Source organism: Carassius auratus, chromosome 20 (assembly GCF_003368295.1).
Source record: "Carassius auratus strain Wakin chromosome 20, ASM336829v1, whole genome shotgun sequence".
Taxonomy (NCBI): domain Eukaryota; kingdom Metazoa; phylum Chordata; class Actinopteri; order Cypriniformes; family Cyprinidae; genus Carassius; species Carassius auratus.
This window is the reverse complement of record NC_039262.1, coordinates 17,511,208-17,528,154: the sequence shown is the minus strand read 5'-3', so window position 1 is coordinate 17,528,154 and position 16,947 is coordinate 17,511,208. Positions and strand designations below refer to the sequence as shown.

The 16,947-nt window shown below is 36.1% G+C and overlaps 1 protein-coding gene across 5 annotated transcripts in view; it reads right to left on the bottom strand.

Moving 5' to 3' along the window:
* LOC113121072 (disabled homolog 1-like) overlaps positions 1–16,947 on the bottom strand; it is a 154,028-nt gene that overhangs the window by 97,150 nt on the left and 39,931 nt on the right. For all 5 annotated transcript variants that reach the window (XM_026291301.1, XM_026291302.1, XM_026291303.1 and 2 more), the window contains exon 2: positions 8,776–8,976. In XM_026291301.1, the coding sequence (XP_026147086.1) occupies positions 8,776–8,842 (67 nt within the window). In that variant the 5' untranslated portion in view covers positions 8,843–8,976. The remainder of the gene's footprint in view (positions 1–8,775; positions 8,977–16,947) is intronic.

The window sequence follows — 16,947 nt, the reverse complement described above, 5'->3', positions numbered from 1 at the left end:
GCAAAATGTGACCTCAGCCGCACCTGCTTGCTGGTGAAAAAAAAAACAAAAAACAAAAAACAAAAAACAAAAAAAACAAAAAAAAAATATATATATATATATATATATATATATATATATATATATATATATATATATATATATATAGATAGATTTTTAAAATGATAATAAAAAAAAATAATAATAATAGAAAAATATAGATATTAAGGAAAGAATATTGAAAGATAACAGAAAATTACGAAATACAGTGAGGAAATACAGCTTTGAGGTAAAAAAAAAAAAAAAGGTTATATTTACAAAGATCTAGTTGTGTTTCAAACAAATGTTTCCCATTTTTTGCCATACTGTAGCAATTATACATATTGTTACTAAATGCTACCAGGTGACACAGCAGAATAACTGCAATAACTTACATAATGAGGGCTGAGAGTCTTTAGCCCAGGGAGGTGCTGGCAGACTTTTGCATTGCGTTGTTGTTTTCTGTCTAATATAGCATTAACATTAACTGTGAAAAAGCTGTCATCTCTTTGTTAATTCATAGTCAATTACGAATGGAAACACCTGACCTAATTATCAAAACACAGCATCGCCTATCAGCCTTTTCCAGTCATGTTTTTCTAAGTGTGAATTCTTGTGAATTTGCATTAGCAAAATTATTAGTATTAAAACCCAGCATGATTCCAGTTAATTACGCCCACTTTTTGCTCCACTGTCACTCTGTATGAGGCCTAAGCAGCACTGCTATGGTAATCCACAAATTAAAAGTGAAAACTTCCTAAAATTGTGAAGGACTGCAAACTTTACCTAGGTCATAGACAACTTGACATAATATTTCATTAGTGTTTCATCAGCCTTGTGTCTTCCTCTTTGCCCTTAGGCTCAGGGATGTCTGTCTCTGAAGCATATCACAGAGCATCTGTATGAATTACTAATATAAGATCTTTATTTGGGTCTAGATCTTCATCTGTGTCACGGTGACAAAAGGCCCCAAATCACTCCTCATCGTCTTAATCACCGCACACCATATGCTCCCTCCTGAGACCTGTCAGAACTTCACGTCTCTCCTCAGCCTTTCTGTTTTACGAACATCATATTTTTAACCATATGTGATGATATTACAGATGAGAAAAGGAAGCATAGATGGCAAAAAAGCTGAATTCTGAATGGTGCACCTCAATGAGCATAATAAATCACCAGTCGCATGCATTGTGCCAATGAGCACAGAGAGACGATCTGCTTTGGTTTCATTCCAGTTCTATTCTTATTCATTTAAAAATCCTTTCCATGTTTATTCTTAGAACATATGTTTGATGAAATGCTGTTGTCACAGCCCTCCCACTGGCAATAAGCCTCCATCTAAAGCTGTCAGTCACTGATTTGTGTCAAAAAAAAAACCTTGGATGGAAAGATGGAATGAGTGATTTAATATGGAAGAGAGACCGAGATCTGGACAGCTTAATGATCAGTCTCAGAGCTTAATGAACCCCTGCATGTCAACTCTGACAGTGAGCCACATCTTCAACAAAAGACCGGTCCAAGAAAACACAGCACCATTCAGAATCAAATCAATTAAGCACTCGGTTCTGGTGATTACGGTATCTCTATCGAACAATACCACAACACTTACTGACACTCCATACACCATATAGTTAATAGTCCTGCTCTTATGTGTATGTCTACCACTAAAGCTTTTGTTTGACAAGAGGTGCAGTGTGCATCTGACAACTTCTCTAAAAATACAATGGAGAAAACATACCGCCTTCCGCTCCGTTCTCGCTAACAATGTTGCGTCTTATTATGGAGCCATACAGGCATGTATGTGAAATTGCAGCTTGCTTTCATACACACAAATAGCTTCAAACATGACAAGATCATAAACACAACAACAGCAATCATCACGTTATGAAAGCAGCCTCTTTTTTCACCTCCTTTTTGCTAATTTACACATAGATTTCAGCTTTCCTATGCTGTATTTACTGGCATTATTGCATATTCCTGCTGTACTTTTGGTGCATTTTTTTTTAGTTTAGTAGCTCTACAGTTCATTAGAATTAAATGTAAATGGTATACTGTGATATCAAGAGCAGGAAAAGACTGATGTAGCTGCGTGTGCTGGAAAATTACACTGATTAATTCTGTCTGTATTATAGTAATTTATTGTATATTTACTGATTATCTGTAATAGTGTGATCTCCACAGTAATGCTCAAGTGTTTCGTGACTATTTATTGATTTCTGTAAATATTTTTTGCTGCATTTTACACTAGTTTCCATGTGAAATGTTTAATGTTCCATTTACATGCTCATAAATGTACCCTGATGTTAAATAAGATTTGCATTATATTTAAATATAAAATATAAGTATTTGAGGTAATAATTTTTATTGTATATATCCTTACATTAAATAAACACAAACATACTGTATATACTAATATGCACAAAAAAATCATACTTAAATAAATACTTAAATATTGCATATATATATATATATATATATATATATATATAATTTCAAAATGATCTCTAAATGAGTCTGTTGTATTAAAGCAGAAAATGACCCCTGTTTCAATTTTCTCAAAAAAACTCACTCTGTATGAAAAATAGGGACATGGGTAATATCCTCATAAGTCCCCCTCTTCTTGTAATACCTGTGTCATACCCATGCCATTATACAGAGTTGTGTCCTGATATGTAACACAAACAAGAGCACACACACACACACACACACACACACACACACAAAGAAGCTTCATAATAGCTACTTGTCACTTCCTCAATAGCTGAGGTTAAATAAAGGGCTTAATTCACTCCTATTTGCGTTATTAATTAGAAAAATAAGAAGAGGAGGGATTGGGGGAGAAATGGGGCTAATGCAGCTGGGATGAGCTCATCAACACCGCAGTGAATGCTTTATTTATTAGTTGCGGTGTTCTAATGTGCCCTAATGACATTCATATTCATTACACCTTGCCCCAAGAGCACTTACTCTCACATGTGTTTGTGTGTGTGTGTGTGTGTGTGAGAGAGAGAGCGCAACACAAAGAAAGAGAGTAAAACGTACGTTATTAGGGTGTGTGTGTGTGTCGCGCTCCTTCTTATTATGCTCTCCCTCTTTGGACCTGTGGGATCCAGCTGCACATAAAACCCTGGTTCATTATTCCTCAATTAATTTAGTGGCATGTTTAAAACCTCCGTGTGTGTGTACCAATGTCATTACACCGATGTAATGTCTTCAGTGTCCTGATGACTATGATGGTGGGTGGCCTTTATTGTCTAAAGCTTTGCTTTTTTCAACTGATTGTTTTTTAAAAACCACAGTTTACATTGAATATTATGTGGACACCCAACACAGCATAAAAAAGTAGTACAAAATTGAATTTACATAGTCGCAACAATTTTTAAGGATGTCAAACAACCAGACAGACTTTGTCTAATTTGGCTGTTTGAGATGGATTTGTGTAGATGGATTTCAATTTTTCTTTGACATTGACAATTAACATACAGAACATGTTTTTTCTTTGCTTGATTTTTCTAATTAACAGGATAGTTGGCCAGAAAAATGTACTATTATGTCATTCCAAACATTAATGACTTTCTTTCTAAATGTTGTTTTCCATTAAATACTACTATGGACAAAAATGCAATGGAAGTCAGTGGGAACCAAAATGGATTGTTTAGCAACATTCATTAAACATATCATACTGTATGTTATGTTCCATGTACAGGTTTAGAACAACAACAACAAAAACAACATATTATTATTATTATTATTATTATTATTATTATTATTATTAATAATAATAATAAACTATAGAAATGTTCTTCCCACTGGTCCAACATTGTGGTGGTATTCATGTGCACTTATTTTGTATATATGACCATTTCAATAATTCAAGGCAGTAATAGGCACATTCTCCACTTTTAGCCACTGTTGCATTCTGGGTAAGGCAAGGACAGTATGGATAGAGCAGCTCATAGGAGGAATTTCCCGTCATTTCTTTAAATGAGGAGAAAGCTGTCATTAACCGCATGCTGTAGGTCATATTAAACTGGTTCCACAGGGGTGGAAGGTCGTTGTCATTAGCGACCGATTAGTGGTGTTTTGTGGTCATAAACAGACGGATTCGAGATAATTTGTCGCGCCAAAATGGTTTCTAGGGGAAAAGACAGCAGGTGCAATGACATCCATTCCACAGGGAACAGAGATGCAGGTCAGGCTTGTTATGAAGATGGTGAAGAGACAGGTGGATGTTGTTTGTTTCTGTTCACTGGTTGAGAATAAGCACTATTTAGTGCTTAAATATTCGACTAACAAGAGCATATTTACTTGCATGTGTCCCGTTTAGGTGGATAACTGCATCGGTTTTTGTTTGCTATACAGGAGGTTAAAAAAGAAAGGTTAACAATTTAGAGATTTGTAGAGCTTATCTGAACATAAACCATGACAGATCTTGAAAAACTGAAGACTGTTTGAAGCAATGAAAAGGGTGCGAGGAATCAGATGATCCTCCTGTTGACTTTCCTTAAGTGTATTATTTCTCTATCTGTGATACTTAGAAGCAAAATGATCTCACACTAAAAGTTATATAAGAAATTACGCAACAATGAAACAATACAGACATTATATCGTACATTTAATATTTATGTGAACATCTGGCTGACAGTTTGCTCATTATAAAAGTCTTAAAGTGCTCTTTTTTTTTTTTCTTTTTTGAATATTCCAATCAGATCATTACAGAATTGGGTTTCAGTGTATTTTCAAACAAATAAAATGTTTGATGTTTTGTGAATGTTTCAATTTATTGTCAAATTCACATAATGAAATAAATAAATAAACTACATAATTTATAAACACCCGCTTTGTGAATCATTGAAATTTTGCCCACAATCATGTTATGAATAAATAAATAAATAAGGTATTTTTTTTTTCTGTGAAGTTCTGTGAATTTCAATTTATTGTCACATTCACATAATAAATATATAAATGAATAGTTTGTGAATGTTTCTTTTTGTTGACAAACTGACATGATAAAATAGTTTATTAACACTATTATGCTTTGAGAATAATTTAATTTGTTTACATTAAAGAGCCACACAGATGGGAAATCAAAAATTACCTGTATTACAGTGTATGATGTAGCTGTCCATCAGTGTAAACAATGTGCAAAGTAATTAAACCAAAAAGTACACGATTTATAAAGTTATTGGCTTCTAAAGTAAGGAGTCGACTCTGAATCGCTGAAACGAATCGTTATAGATTTCAAATCTTTTGCCCATCTCTATGTACGTCACTAGGAACACTTTGCATAATAATCTCCGCCTACCGTCTTGGGAGAAACAAAGCTCTGACCTGCCCCACCCCCCACACGCTCTTGTTGGTGTGATAGCATCATGTCGAGAAGACAGTAGGTGTTTCTCAATGTCAAGGAAGGATCCTCGGAAGCCAGTATTTCGAGGATGCTACGTCATCGACATCCGTCGAAGGACTGTTCCAATGTCGAGGATCATCGGAATTTCAACCACGGACTGAGTCCTTCATTCAAAGAATATCCCATACACAGGAAAGGATGCATATGTGTATCCTTCACGCTCTTCGCGCTCTCAAATCACCCACAATCCTATGCGCGCAGCTTTGCTATCTAACGTTAGTTCAAAAATTCAAAAATGTCGAACGTTAACGCAGTCGGAGCATTAACGGTTTTTATTTACGTTACCAAACATTTGTTATAACTGTAGTAAATATAAGTAAAGGTTGACGTTTAAATGCCAGTAAAAATTACTACCGTATTGATATTGTAAATTATACAAATACAAATGGTTAACTGAACCGGGCCTGTCATTTAACAATTGGTTGCGTCAACGGCATTTCTTTTATAAATAACTAGTTAAGTTGTCCAAAGTAATTTAATGATACCATTCACAGCGTTATTCAAACGGACCTTTCCACTGACGTAATGACGCAATTACGTGCACTTGCTAGCCTGTTCCATTTACGTGTTCTCCGTATGCTAAAGAGGAGTCTCACCTAGCCTCTGAAGGAAGTGACTTGGAAGGATCAGTACTACCAAGGAAGTATTCTTGACATTGAGAAATGCCTAGTGTGTTTTTAATTGTAAGGGCAAGTTTGTTTTATTTTCACTGCCAAAGAAAGAAGCATTAGGCCATAAAAGAGGGTTCATTACCAACTTTATTTGGACCAACAAGCATCTCCGAATCACAACCTGTAAGTATGATTATATAGTTATGTGTTTGTTTTCTCCCGAGCTTCTTATCAATATGTGTGCTGTCTGCAGCCTTTGTCTGCGCTGATCTTCATTTACAAACACGTCATTAAAATGAAGTGTAACTCCGTGAATACTCAACGAAGATACATGAGAGAGATATCTAAAGAAAGCTTGACATGTGTACTTTAAAACTAATCAAGTGCTGCCGAAAATATTCTGTGATAAAGTAATCCATATCAAAACAACGCGATGTCCGTTTTTCATGTCTCCCTTCATCATATCTAATGTGACCACGCCCCCGCGCTGAACGCGATATTCAGATTCAAACTGAAGCGCGCGGCTTGAATATGCCCACACAAAAGAAAAAGCAGCGAGACTGTGCAAGTTTTTTTTTATTTTTTATTTTATTTTACTATTTGCTTAGCGATTAGAGGAATAAGACATAATTCACCCCAAAAAGTTGCTAACACATTGTTTACCGTGAAGTCGTGTACGGAACAACCAATCAAAACTGACTATGTCAGTTGACCAATCAGAACACAGTATGCTATCGAAAGGTGGGGTTTAAGGAAACTGAATCTTTTGAACAGCTTCGCGCGAACCGTTTGGGGATCTCTGAGAATTGAGGTAATTTTAAAATGATATGGATTAGAATTGGATGGATTAGAATTTTCATCTTACTGGCTCTTTAACATTATAAATTAACAACCAAATTAATTCATTAAAATATATTAATTAATTACCATATTTTCCAGACTATAAGTCGCACTTTTTTCATAGTTTGGCTGGTCCTGAGACTTATAGTCAGGTGCGCCTTATTTATCAAAATTAATTTGACATGAACCAACAGAAATGTACCAAGAGAAAACATTACCGTCTACAGCCGCGAGAGGGCGCTCTATGCTGCCAGAGATGCTGCTCAGTGCTCCTGTAGTCTGCACAGAGCGCCCTCTCGTGGCTGTAGACTGTAATGTTTTCTCTTGGTGCTTGGTTCTAAATAAATGCGACTTATAGTCCAGTGCGACTTATATATGTTTTTTTTTACTCATCATGACGTATTTTTGGACTGATGCGACTTATACTTAGGTGTGACTTATAGTCCGAAAAATACGGTATGTTTAGCTGTTTTTTTTTTTTCAAATGCAATGAAACCTATTATGACACCCCCTAAGAAAAATGAATAATTAAAAATGTTAAAATATAAGTATCGAATGTCCAGAAAGTTTGTAGACTTGTTCTTAGACATACAAACTACTGTATATGTAGAAGTCAGAGACTTCTAGACAGACAGAGCTCTCACTGTATGAGCTCTATGGGACATCTGGTGTGCTGCTACGGTCTCATGGGCTCATAGCCTGGCACTAAATGCCATTGTGTGGCCACTAAGGAACAGGTGGTGCATCACAAGAGGGCAGTGCAACAAGACTCATTATAACAAGAGAGGCAACAGTCTGTCCCCTCTGTGCAGTGCCATACAATGACCGACAGGCCCCTTGGCACTGGTCCCACACCAAACATCTGTCTGAGTACCCATTAAGAGTGTGACCCAGAGCAAAGACGAGGGTGCTGACAGGGAAAATATGGTAAATGATCATTCTGAGCATTAAAGTACAAAGCAGTGGGCATATAAACACATACTGTACAGTACACATATAGAAAATCAATAAATGTCATACTGCATCCACCAGGGAACTGTCTCTCTCGCTTTAACTTTATGGAAGAACAGTCGACCCTAGCTAAAGAATGATAGTACTGTACAATAAGATTAGACACCTGAGGTATCATAGTTAAATAAAAGTAAAGTAAAACCAACTTAAATGAATAAATGTTTCAACAATTCTACATTTTATTCAGTTTACCTTGTACTAAAATAATTGAAACTAAAACGTAAATAAAAATTAAAACGAATAAAAACTATATAGACATATTGCATTTATATATGATTCAAAATATTAATAAAACCTATATAGAAAATTCAATGTGATATATAATTAAAATGAATATAAAACTGAAATAAAAATAAATATTAACATATTAAAAGTAATAGTAATAATAATAATGCCAAAAGAAACACAACAGCATTATAGAAACTTCAAATAAAATGAAAATGAAAAAAAAAACAATAATAAAAATTCTAAACATTAATAAAAACTATAATAGTTTCTCAAAGATATCAACATAACACTGACTCCAGCTCATAAGTAAGCAAGCAAGTAAATATCTAAATAAATAAATGAATGATATAGATAAATAAAAAACTGTTCACCAAAAAAATCTTGAAGAAAAACAAACAAACTAAATAACATGCCACTCTTGCATCTGAGAAACATTAGCATAAACAATAATTCATTCAGTTCTGTCCAAACGTTTCAAATAACAAGATTCAGTTCTATCTTCCAGCCCTATGGCGCTGTGGGTTTATGTTTGAGTGTGTGTGTGGTATCTGCACAGTATGCCTGTGATTTTAAAGCTGACCCCCGCAGACTGAACAAGCCCCCGGGCGTGAGTGTGTGTTTGTCTGTTTACACATGTGTCCTTATGAGTGCTCGTACCTCTCTTCTTGGAGTCCTTTCTGACGCTGGGTCTGGCAGCAGGCTGGAGCTCGGCCTCTGTTGACATATTAAATCCTTAGTCCTTTACCGTGCAGCTGGGTGGCTGTGACTGGCTCATCTAGAGGGGCTTTCCACTGACTCGGGAACAGTCCACCGCTGCCTCTAGCCTCGACACGGCATCTCATTCACTCCCAGCAAGGGCTGCAAGACAACAGATTGAAGACATTTTGAATGCTTCCAGCCAAAGTCTTACCATATAATGTTAATACCCATTGATTGTCTCATGACATGAAAACACACAAATGCAATTCATACATATAATGACTTGAATACGCCAATTCTATAAGCATCATTTTTATTTAGATAGATAGATAGATAGATAGATAGATAGATAGATAGATAGATAGATAGATAGATAGATAGATAGATAGATAGATGGATGGATAGATATATAGATTTAAATATTTATTTCTATGTACTTATTTTTTATATGAAACATGTTCATGTTTATTTGTTTGTTCATTTGTTCGATCGTTCAGTTTCTTTATCTTGGACTCACTGTACTGTACTGTACTGTTTACACAATATATAAAAGCCTGGAATACACTCAAATACAAAAGTTCAGAAGGCCAAATGTCTTCTGAAAGCCCTGGAGATGACAACTTGCAGAACATGTAAATAATTGTTTATACTGTTGATGTTAATAATGTTGGACAGTGTGACATCGCTCTTTCTGAAGGAGGTTTTGCCTTGTTTTCTCACAGTGTTTCCTCTCCCTGCAGCTGGAAAGAGGCAAGAGGAAGCACTGGATTGTTTCATCAGCTCTCTCTCGCCTCTCACCTTGTCATCGCATGAGCAAACGGCGCCAGCTTCCTTTCCTGTGCACCTCCACCATCGCCTCCTTCTCTTCCTTCACCAGCCCGCTCCTCTGGCGCTGCCAGTCGGGAGGTGGGAAGCACCTTTCATGTGTTAATTGGCCTCAGTGGCACTGTAGCATCACTGCAGGTGCCAGAGCCATCAGCAGATCAACCCTGCTCCACCTCACAACAGCAATCAGACCGCAGGGACCGGCGCTAACTGCTCAGGCGGGCCAGCCGAACATCATGGCATCACTTAGAAATCCATACACCTCGAGATGTATCGACTGGGATGAGTCACAAAGCACAACATCCTAAGTTTATGGACCGACATGATACAATCTACAAACAACAAACTAAATCTACATTTTAAATTCCCTCATTATTAAATCACAAACCTGTATGACTTCCCTTTTTCTGTGGAAAATATTATAAGGTAAAAAAAAAAAAAAAAAAAAAACCTTACTTAAAATAATGTATTATTTCATCTAGGTGTCAAGGCAATATTTCTCGAATTTGTTTAGTGAACTACTAAAATAATTAAAACATGAATGAATGAATGGATGAATGGATGAATGGAGGAATGAATGAATGAATGAATGAATGAATCAATCAATCAATCAATCAATCAATACTTACTATAAGTGCATACATATTCTATTACAATAAAATGATAAAGACTATATAAAAATAATGCTTAAACGTTCAATTATTATTTATTTCTGCGAGCTCCCATTGCAATATTTTTAGTTTGTTTGTTTAACTGACTAAAATAACTAAAACTAAACATAAATAAAATAAAAAACTGCATGAATTTCCAATTAAACAAAATATTTTATATAATTATAAATATTATAAATATTTTTTTAAATGTCTAAATATACAAATAACACAAACAAATTTAACCTTGGAATTAAATAAAAATAAAAATAATAATAATAATAATTATTTTGTGCTTTTGTTTTTGCTGTGTGGACTTTTAGTTTGTAGTTTTGTCTAGTTTCTGTCTTAATCATATACACAGCATTTGTTAATCTTGTTAACCCTTGTGTTTCCTGTGTTCGCAGTCAGGTCTTGTTCATTTATGGCTATTTGTTTTTTGTTCACTTTATTATACTTTTTGTCAATGATACTAGAATAACACTGATATGGGGTCCAGAATTCAATGTTTCGGAATTCCATTCACTTTCATTGTACGGACAAAAACTTGTTTAATTTCTTTTTTTGAAGGAAGAAAGAAAGTCATACAGGATTGGAAAGTCACGGGGACAAATTTGTAATTTTGGGGGGAACTAGCTCTTTAAATATATTTGGTAGTATCAGATTTACTTGTACTCCATATCAGTATTTTGGATGAGATTTAGATGCTCAGTTCCAAGCCCACATCCGAAATGTAAAGCCTTAATACCAGTAAATCAGGAGAATTAGTCTGCCCCACAAAAAACTAAATGTATTGCAAAGTTAAAGCCCAAACACATCAGTTCTGAGTGCAGCAGCTTTGAGAGGCTAGTCTGCAAAAGCCTCTAAAGTCCAGGGCTCCGCTCAGCAGGCCGGGGTAGCGGCCACTGTAAGCTGCCGCCGAGGGATTTAAACAGCCATTTCATTTGGAGCTCCAGCCACCGCCTGGCCACGCGCCGCACATTGTGTGCAGAACATTTAATTCCGAATGGAGAGAGCATGTCGCAGAGCAGCGGAGATTCACACGGCGCTCTTTATCTGAGAGAAACACACAGAGAGGAGCCGTGAGTCAGTCCAATTACTGCCATTATCTCGCGGAGAGAGGGAGACCGAGTTCCCCGCTAAGCATTTTCCCATTCTAGCCATTTTCTTTCCATTTTCATTAGCTTCTCACTTCACCTTCGCTCTATGCATCTGGAATTGTGTAATCCTTGATACTATTCAGCCCAGCTGGCTCGCTGTCCTGCAATGAAAATCTCTGAATGTCGTATTGTCACTTTCAGGGAAAAATACCATTGTTTGCTTCACCTTTTATATCCAACATGAACAAAAACATAGAAAATAGAATGGAAATTGTGGCACGGCAGTCAACGCATGACCTTGGTGCTCATATGGGATAAGCAAGTTTGAGTCTGACCTGCAACGTCTCATTTTTGTCCCGTTCTTTCCCTACGCTCTCATAAAGCAAAAATGTATGTTAACTACACATTTCCTGCCAGAAGCATATATTCTTTTTCTGTTTGAAGACGAAGACCAAGTATTTTTCTCTTATGTACCCTCCTCTCTTCCTCCCCGAGACATAAGGCGAGGTCTGGTGCATCATTCTCATGAGGCATGAGAGATATTTCTAATATCTAGGTTAAGGTCTCCTCTGGGACATGCCACACATTCAGAGCGTGTGAGGAAAGTGGGTGAGCCGGAGAAGTTCACTGCGCATGAAAAGTGGTGACTAAGCCACTAGACATAGGAATGTATCATTCGTCGTTGGCTTTCATGTTTTTCTTTATCTGCTATTTTCAGATGTCGTGAAATGTTTGGCAAGATAAACATGAATCTACAGGACTCCAAATATTGTGGATGTGCTTACCAAACCAAACCCCATGCAAGAATTAAGCTCATATCCTCATTTCTGTCATATCTATTCTATTCACTTGGCCAGTATGGATTCCAATGGGTACAGTATGAATCCAACATGATTTGCTAAAGTGAGTCACAATTGAGGACATTCATTACGCCTGAAGTATAATTATACATTTAAGTAATTAACTACATGCACTTACTATATGTTTAGGGTTAGGGTTATTTGCATGTAATTATGCATAATTAACTGTTATTATAAAAAGTACACCTTAAAATAAACTGTTAACTAAAACACTTTTATAATGTTACAAAAGATTTCCATAAAATTGTTGGAATTATGATTTTAAGGGGACACCTGAGGTTGAGTCAATTAGCGGCAAATTGTAATTTTTGAGTGTAGCATTCCTGGTGCCATAGTTTTACACTGTGAAGAACCTTTTGTGCAATGGAATGTTAAAGGTTCTTTTTGGAACCATCAACGCCAATAAAGAGCCTTTGTTTTTAACAGTGTATCAGCATGCTACAAACCATTTTAAAATGATTTTTTTGTGTATATAAATTAATGCCCTGTGAAAATAATATAGCTGAGACAAAACATTTGAAAACAAAATCCTAGACACCAGTTGACTAGACGGTTGGTGGACATCTTGAATGACTGCTTGACTTACTACTTACTTGTCATCACCAAGTGAAAACTGGAAAATAACTACCACTACAACACCCATGAAGGTACAGTACTCACTTTCATGCATTTGTAGGCATATCCTGGTTAAACGCTAAGGAGAAAGAGCCCTGCTGGAAGAAGAGGGTGGACTCAAATTTAGATTTAGACCAGTCAATCAAATCAAATGTGAAAACTGATTAAAAGGGGGTCAAAGAACAAGAAACATTTTAATGCAACGATGTCAGGTTTGTATGCACTAACAGCAGCTGATAACACAAATTAAAAGACTGGCGTCCTTCACCAAGGTCATGCTATTTAACCTCCTATGTCCTCTTGACATTACTTCAGCTATGTAGCGAAGCTGGATAGCTGGGATGGACTGGCAGGCAAAATGATGGCAACCACAAAACTACTCCTTCAGGTTCTGGATGCACTTCTTCAGCTTTGTAGAACACCGCAATCAACATGGTGGAGGACTTTTCCATGCCTCCCACATCTACTGGGACAACTGCCGCTACTACAAATACATCCGGAATACTCCTTCACGCTTTCCAAGACTAATTGACACTCTATAAAAAGCTCCTGAAAGAATGGTGTATCCAGCTACGTCTAAATGATCATCCACCATGCCAGGGACTTCAGCACCCACGGATCTATGGAAGAGTAAGGAGGGCAAGAGGAGAAGGAGGAGGAAACTGGCAGTAAATTGGATGCCCATAAGTAGCACGCTGCCAACAAGCCTGCTTAATCCTCATAAATCACCCACCACTAACAGGTACATGGTGCCAGGCGCTGCGGCAGGCTGCGGGCGTCTGGGCTAGTGCACACTTCTCTGACCACATCTCGGCCGGTCTTACAGAAACCCTGCCGACTCTGCCGTTTACAGACCAGCTGGGGTCAAACAGTCAGCGCAAACACTGAGGCTTTACTACTGTAGTGGTGTTTGCTAAAGCTGAAAATACTGAAATACTGAAAACTGAATTAAATAAATAAAAGGAAAACTAAAATAAATTAATAAATACATAAGAAACATAAATAAATGAATGAACAAAAAAAATAAGAAATGTAAATAAATAAGTAAATAAGAAATGTAAATAAACAAATAAATAGGAAATGTAAATAAATAAGTAAATAAGAAACTTACATACATTACAAACATACATACATATATGTATAGATATATATATATATATATATATATATATATATATATATATATATATATATATATATATATATATATATATATATATATATATATACGTATATATTTGGCAGCCCTCCAATACTAAAATTTGTATCTATAAATAAAATAAAAAAAAGAATCTACAAAAGTTTTAAGAAGTTAAAACTGAACTAAAAAAATAAAAAATAAAAGTAAAAAATAGTAATAGCAGTAATAAAAAACAAAAATTTAAATAAAAAATAATTTAAATAAAAAAATACAACTATGGTAGAATAAAACACCAACAATATATAAACCGAAAAGACCAAAAAAAAAAAAAAAAAAAGAAAACAGAAATAAAAATGCTGCCATCTAGCCCCGCCCATTACACCTTAGCATTATTAAATATGGAAGCATATAGGCACTGCCAAATACAGCAGAATGTGCTGTAACCTGCTTGAACCTGCATCACCCATACGAGCAGCATGGCTCAATGCATCTATAGTATATGCGCTAACCAAAATGCCACAGTTCCATCCATTCTCTCTTTTGATGGAAATCAATGGAGATCCTAAGTGTTTAAATGCAGTGTTACCCACATTCACACACATGTGGGTAGATAAATGTGTCATTACTAGCCTCTCCTCAGCTGACAGCATGTGACAACTATTCTCCGACATAAAATCCAGATAACCACACTCACTTACACACGCGTACATACCGTCTGGGTAAATGACAGGACACGTCAGGTTCTGCTCTCTTTTCCCTTGCCATCTGTACTGAGTCCCAGTTCACCTTCCTGTATTCGGGACATACCCTGAATATGAAAGGATTATCCAAGTCCCTCCCTGCTATCGAAATAAAAACTCATACCAGCACATTTACCACTTATATATTCAGATAAAGACAACAATTCATAACAAGCAACAAGAAATGTCCTTTTATAGTATGTCAAAGCATGAGATAAATGCTGGACAAGTTCTATTCTGAATATTTGAATATAGCAGATAACACTTATACATGTGCTGTCACTCAACAGCACACCTGACAAAACAGCCTCCACATTACAGCGAATCAGACCTGTCAGTCAAAAATACATATCTACATACTGAACAAATGCTCATACCCACAATCCTCCATCCTGACAGCTATTGTCTTGGTGATCTAGTAGTCAGTACCAGCAAATTTCAACCTCATCCTACTTGAATTTGAAGGGGAAAAAAATAAATAAAACAATACTACATAATTAAAACAATTAATATAATTATAAAATGGCTACATAAACTAACCTGAGATATCTAACACAGCCACTGTCTTTAGCAAACGTAAAGAGAGATAATCACATTTTCAAGGGTGCTGACAACTGAGTTAATTGTGATTTTTAGGGGTGCTGAGATGAAAGTCTAGTGACGCCTATGCTCTGTAATTTCTTTTTCTTTTTTCAGACAAGGTCTTTCTGTGGGGGTGTCTGTATGTGTGTGTGGGCGAGAGAAATGAAAGAGAGAAAGTGAGAGTCTTACACACAAAAATTATCAAAATCTGGGTCACGGTAGCTCTCAGTCTGTTTCCTGTCTCATCTTATTTGGACCACAGCTAATAAAGCCTCTCTCTGAACTCTAACCAGCACCGTTCAGCCTATTACTGAGAGAGAGAGAGGGAGAGAGAGAGAGAGAGAGAGAGAGAGATTGGGAGTAAGAACGAGGGCTAGGATACGCTAGCAGACAGTGGATTGCTGATTATGAAAGAAAATATTAGAATATAGTGCTGAACTGGATTGCAAAAGTGTGATTTACCAAACTAACACATGAATCAAACACTGGGGCAAATATTATATTAGCCTTATTTCTAGGCTAATTATATTAGCCTTATCACCTGACAGATGAACTCACAATAGTTAAAAAATGTGGGCTCAGTAATGCATTTTTTTTTTTTTTAGAAATCTCCTACATTAAGTCTGAATTTATTTGATCAAAAATACAATTTAAACATTAATATATTTGAAAACTACAATTAAAATATCTGTTTTATATTTTATTAATTTAAAATACAATTTTCAGAAATCATGATCCTTCAGAAATAGTCCTAATGTGCTTATTTGCTGCTCTTATTATTATCAATGTGGAAAATAGTTGTGTTGCTTAATAATTCTGTGGAATTTGTGATATATTTTCCGCCTGGATTTTTGGTGAGTAGAAAGCTCAAAAGCATAAATTTGACATATAAATCTATGTAACATTATTAATCTCTTTACTGTCACTTCTAATTAAATTAATACATCAATGCTGAATGTTATTCACTTAAAAATAAAATAAAATATACTGCTCAAAAAAATAAAGGGGACACTTGTGGGTTTTTTTGAGCATTATAAAATAAAATAAAATGGGAATTTTTTTTTGCATTCAGCCTCTTTTCAGCTCATCTGTCTTTCTTTCAGACAGTAGATTAGTTCTCCTGCACATCTGATTTTCCACTATGACTCAGAAGACCCTGAATAACGAGTCGCCTGATAAAGCGCCCATCTCCTTTCTATACTTGCACACTTGGTGATTCCACTCTTTGACTCACTGGTGTGTTTCTGCACTGGCCTTTACAAAACCTTGAGCATTAACAAGGTTTTGGGTCTCCAGGTCAAAAGAAAAGATGACAAATCTTCATGTTCCCTGAAGAATATGACTCAAGACCCAAAGAACATCACTCAGCGGGGGATATTTTGCTGTCTGAGATGGACCGAAGGTTCGGTCTGGCTTGAAGTCAGTCAGTATGTTGTTTTGTGTGGCCTGCCCCTATTTGACTGTTCTGTGAACAGATGTCCTTCTCTTTTTTTGATTGACAGTTGATTAACCCTGAAACGACCCAAACCCACAGGATCCCAGTGGCCCACTGTGTGACACAAAATAAACACCATCCTTTGTTTCCCTGTCTAAAAGGTTTGTGTGTTTAATGAGTGA